At 36.5% G+C, this 5,734-nt stretch overlaps 1 protein-coding gene across 1 annotated transcript; it reads right to left on the reverse strand.

Moving 5' to 3' along the window:
- Positions 1 to 1,153: 1,153 nt before the first annotated feature.
- On the reverse strand, positions 1,154 to 5,364 carry LOC111810949 (protein SAWADEE HOMEODOMAIN HOMOLOG 2-like). The gene is made up of 9 exons (XM_023697810.1): positions 5,143 to 5,364; positions 4,267 to 4,352; positions 4,103 to 4,148; positions 3,867 to 4,020; positions 2,931 to 3,000; positions 2,731 to 2,782; positions 2,168 to 2,311; positions 1,833 to 1,952; positions 1,154 to 1,746 (listed from the first exon to the last, which is right to left on the reverse strand). The coding sequence occupies exons 1-9, from the start codon at positions 5,194 to 5,196 to the stop codon at positions 1,390 to 1,392; spliced, it is 1,083 nt and encodes a 360-aa protein (XP_023553578.1). The 5' UTR covers positions 5,197 to 5,364; the 3' UTR covers positions 1,154 to 1,389.
- Positions 5,365 to 5,734: the final 370 nt, after the last annotated feature.

A 5,734-nucleotide genomic window follows, 5' to 3' on the forward strand; every position in this document is an offset into this window, starting at 1 on the left:
TCAAGAACCTCAACCCTTTTTTCTTTTTATTATTATTATTATTATTATTTATTATTCTTTTTATTAAATTTTTATTTAGATTAAATATAGAATTTTGTCCATTTTTAATATCTCAATTTTTAGAAAAATGAAAATTGCCATTGTTTGAATTTGTAAGGATTGTTTTTTATTATATAAATAATTGAAAAAAAATTATCATTTTAATTATTGATGATTCATTAATAAATTTATAGATTAAATAATAAAACCGATATAAATATTGAAAAATAAAATTAATTTTTGCCGACTCTTTTGTGGATGTTTAGCCTACTCAATCATTGTTTTCACAAATTTCTCGATGCTCTTTTCCTAATTTCGATTTAACTCAGACTCTGACAAAAAATTAACTTAAAGAAACATTCATTGGTGATCAGAACAATAGGATTTGAGACTTGACCGATCCACTAAATAACCTATTTTATGTCAAGATTGTTCAAAAGATTCAGTGTCACGATCAAAAGTACTTCCAACACAAAATTATCATGTCTATCGTAAGTATAACGTTTGATATGCAAGACTCAGACTAGAATTTAAAATCTGGATTCAACACCTGATGACTCTGACATTCCCCTCCAACATGATACATTATCTAATTCTCTCGAAGAACTTTCAAATATCGAGATGTATTATCTGTTCCTAAATTCAATCAGTCCTCAATCCTAAACCCATCAAATATCCTTCTTAGAGATGTATCAAATCTCGAGATGTATTATCTCGATTTACTTTCAAATATCGAGATGTATCAAATCATTCCCTTAGGCCCTCCCTCACTACCTCATTCCTTGCTGACATCCCTAAATAGATATCCTTCTCAGAGATCATAGAAGGGTCACTAAAGCTAGGAGACCAGCATAACTATTGATATGAATGTGTTCGTGAGCGTGTGCGCGGGCGTGTTTAAGTTTGACGTAACGTGCCCTTTATCAAGAGGCATACAAACAAGTCCAGTTTTCGCACGGCATTCAACTCAAAGAGCATCCTCGTTCGATTGTTACAGAATCATTAGTTTATAAGTCGTGGTCGACGAAGCTCTATCAGAAAACTAAACAGTAAGCTATATCATCAGTCAGCAGTGTGCAAGTGTAGAGCCCTGTCTAGCTAAGCAGAGAAGAAGTAAAACAAGAGAGATGATGCCTCTGACCTGTTAGCCTCGAGGCGTTCTCCTGCATTTTTTATCCGTCGAGAACATTCAGCATTCACAACAAGTGGATTCGAACCTAAAACTTCGAAACATGTGGCAAAAAACAGACTTCGCTACGTATTTACTCATCCTAAATAAACGAGTCAGGCAAAATTTTAAATTGATACGTTCAGTTAAAATTAGACTGAGTGAGAAATTCGTTTTCATAGTCAGCTAAGTAACTTCCCATCAGACACATTGTCAGCCGACAATCCAGAAACAGAGTTCGACGTCACGATACCACTCGAGAATGCAGAGCTAGCTGCAGAATTACCAGAGTTGAGTGTGGTTGGAGCACTGTTAGTTTCAGTACTCCTTCCTTCCTGAGTATTAGTTTGGGCATGGACGTTTATATTGGCATTTGGCTTTTGTGTTGCCTCAAAATTTATCCTCTGGCCGCTGAGCAGTACAGAATCCAAGCCAGACTTTGAGGGCTCAGTGGATGCTGCTTCATTTACAGCATGAAGCTGTTGCAACCTGTAATCAGTCTCGGGCCGACGACAAATCTTTCTCAACTGGACGATTTCCTAACAATAATTTAGAGCAAGACAAATCAATAATCCCAAACAGCTCACAATGCTGATGATCAAAAGAAACTAAAGAAGATACACACCTCAGACTGATCGTGATCATAACGGACCAAAAACCTGCAGCGACAGCCTCGAACGTCATGTCTTCTTCTTTGTGTATCAAGCACATGGGCATCAAAGTAAAGTGCCTGCTCTTTACCCTCCTGAATATTTTGAAGATCACAAAATTACTCATAAAAAAGGTTTCTCTATAACTGATAGGGTGTGCTGTGAGAACGTTAAAAGATCGTTGTGTGCACCACTTAAGGGCGTCGTTTTACAAGGTAGTCGTAAATTATATGCGCAATATAGACAGGCCTAGTAAAAGAGATTATCCTGAATTGGTTGCAAGAAGGTGATGGAAAGGCCTCACTTTTACCTGAAAGCATAAGATGAGATCACCCGGAAGAACTGCCACGCATTCCGATGATTCACAAGGAAAAGAACGAGGTCTAATGTTCCTTCGGATATTAACCCACTCGTCCTCCTCCGATCCAAAACCAGAAAATCTGACTAGTACTTCCTGACAAACAACGTTTATTAGGTGATACAGGCAGTCTGATTAAAGCAAAGAAATCACAACATCAGGTTTCTTTATAGACAATGTTACAATTCCCATAATTCGAACTTTTGTTTGAGTTTGCGACCACGCCGAACCATACATCATAAAATACTAAGAGAACTCATAGGATTGAGAATGTGATTCAAAAGGTTTTGAATCCACGACCACACTAACGAATAGCCCTTGACATTAGGCCTTCGTTATCCTTTGGAGTGTGATCACATGACCACATATTGTAATGTTCTCCTATAAACGAAGAATGGTGTCGTTCAAGAATTAATTGGCTTAATACTTACATGTTCGTTTTTAATAAAAACGCACAGAAAATAGACTGAAGAGGAAAGAAGGGCAACATAATGAAGGAACGAGCGCAAAATTACCAGGTCACCGCTTTCCACAGATCTATGGGATAGAAAGGTAGCAACGTCATACCTGAAAATACGAGCAGTTAAAAGATCAATTATTAATTTCTTGTATTATGAAAACGTGTATCATGAAGAAGTTTATCATAATAAAACATGGAGACCGGCTAAGCTAATTCACACCAAAATCCCCATATTTGTAGACAGGCTATACTGACCATGCACCATCTCTCCCAGATTTAGCTTCGAACTCCAACGATGGATTTTCTGAAGCACTCTTTGCAGATCCTGGAATTTGGTACAGAAATTGAATGAAAAAATAAACATACAAAACCAAACTTAGCATGTTTTAATATGAATCATCTTAAAATAGCAAATCTAGAATCAATGATGCTTATCCACTTATATGCATAAAAAAACAAGTTTAGTGTTTCCTCTCAAGTTTATTATTGTTCTCTTATAGATAAATGAGCAATTTAGTTCACGTGTCCAACAATTTTTCGACAGTGACATGTACTCTCAAGCATCCAACGTGTGTTGAAATGTTCAATAAGTGTTCGGACACATACAATTCGTTCACATGCTATCCAAACTGAAGCATCCGTGCTTGATAGCTACCCACACCATGCCATTCTAAAAATTATAGTTCTTCACAGAACATAAACACGGTCAACCCATGATTTAAAAGAAAAAACAATACCTCATGGATTTCTAATGCTTGAGATTCGAAAGAAGGTAGAGTCCCTCTACACATGGACTATAGCCTTAACTCTCTCGTGTAAGACATGCTACACAAAGAATATAACCCTCAAAATCTTAACCTTCCAAATCAAGGAAAAAGCGGGGGTATTGGGGGAATGAGGGAATGTTCAGCGGGTGCAAAAGAGAGCTAGACGAAAAGCCTTGAGAAGGGCAAAGGGACCAAAAGAGCTACCATAGCTCAATTTGAAATTTGTTTTTACATGGTAATTTCATTAAGGACGTAGAAATTAAAATGAAGACTAAGGGCCACAAACCCCAAGCCTCACATATACCTTACTAGAATAGATCTTTTAGTGATAAGCTCATAATAAAGATGAAATAAAAAAGAAAGAACAGGATAAGCAAACGAAAATATTTAAAAACTTCAAAAACATAACAAATTTTTTTAATACCTACTGGTGCAGGAGCAGGAACAACTGTGGTTTGAGGCACATTTCTCACAGGAGTTGACTCGATTTGGACAATTGGAGAGACAGCTAACTTTCCAGGAGCCTTGGTTGTCTTCGCTCTTATAGCATATCGTCTATTCTGGAACCAATTCCAAACCTAAGAAATAACAATAATAATCAGCAGAACACCACTACCTATCATCATATCAAGGTCGAGTACAGAACAGAAGTCACTATACTTGTTTCATTTGCACAGCAATCTTCCCTTTCCGTTCTACCGATTCACTATAAGAACATAAATAAATTATTCTTTTCACTATTCAATCTTGTCTTATAGAAAAAACAAAAGAAGATCAATTCAAATTTAACAAAAACAACAGTAAGCCTATTGCTCAATGCCCACCTGAACTTCTCAGCAAGGGCAACGAGAACTTCCCGAGCTGGCATGGTATTATTGTGTGCTTGCAATATAGCGTCCATCTCCGCAACCTTGATCAAAATAAGAATTTAACATTACTGCACCGGAAGTTTCGAGGAAGTGTACCCTGTAAGACTTTAATGCCTAGAAACAACTATAATAGGAGCCTTAAAGCAAGAAAAGAAAATTTTATTTTATTGAAAAGAATTCAATTCCTTATCAAGAATGTACTAAATTAACTTGTTGCAGATTGAACTGCAGAAGGTCAACACAATTTCCACAAAAATTTAGATGGATAGATCTATTTCGTTAGGGTCTGGAACAAATTTTATCAACAACTATGCTCCAAAAGTTTAACTCCCAGCCACTTCATTAAAAATGGCACTCTAATTCCAAATTATCGTTATCCAGTAAGCCCCACAGTCCCCTCTCGCTGCAGTTCTTACCTAAATGTAGCTACCTACACCTACACTAACCACAGCATCGATTCTGTGCAATTAGAGCAAACGAATTACAGATTAGGAATTTGGGGACGAGAAATCGTAATTCGAAGGGATAGAACACAATTACCAGTGGAATAAGAAACAGGAAAAAATGTTAGAAAGAACAATAGAAGTTGCAAAACAAAGGAACAGTTATTAGTTCAAAAGAAAGCAAGCACAATAATCAGTAAGCACAATTTCAAAAAGAATAATCAATCAATCAAGCCAATAGACATAGAAATTGAAGTAATCCACAAAAAATTTCAACTCCAGCAACGAAAATGCATCACAGACGCATCATTCACAGCAAAAAAAAAAAAAAAAAAAGAGACAAAATAAGAAAAATACAGAACAGGAAGAGGAAGAAGCGGAGAAAAACCTCGGGAGCCGTGAAACGGAAGGCAGGGCCTCCATTGCTGGGAGGCCGACCCATAAGCTAAACCTTCCGCTGTGGTTTCTCTGATTTCGGCGTCGCTATCGCAGAAGCAGAGAGAGAAACTGAGAAGAAGAAAAAAAAAGTGCCGGGAAAAAGAGAGCAGAATTGAAGATCCCGTCTACAGAAATGAAATTCGTTATTTTCGGAAATCTTTGAGCGGATATAAATGAATGTATATGTATATATATATATATATATATATACATATATATATTATGCGATAAAGATTGAACATTCAAGCCCAAAATTCATCGTTTTTCGGAGGGCAAGACAAAATTTCCAGGTGATTTCGTACCAAATATCAAACTTTACTTGTGTTCCTCAAAGAAAAAAAACCTAAATCTCACCATATTCTTGCCATCAATATTATTCCTAAACTACTCGACCATACAGATTTGGGTATGAATCTGATTGTATTTTCATAGATTCGTCGTAAATTCAATTCTTTCTTATCAGAAATTTGAACATCTCTTATCTCACGTCACGTGTCGTTGAGGTCAAAAAATGAACTAAGATCGAGATCCTAACTCCTAAC

The sequence above is a fragment of the Cucurbita pepo genome, chromosome LG14, assembly GCF_002806865.2.
Source record: "Cucurbita pepo subsp. pepo cultivar mu-cu-16 chromosome LG14, ASM280686v2, whole genome shotgun sequence".
NCBI lineage: Eukaryota > Viridiplantae > Streptophyta > Magnoliopsida > Cucurbitales > Cucurbitaceae > Cucurbita > Cucurbita pepo.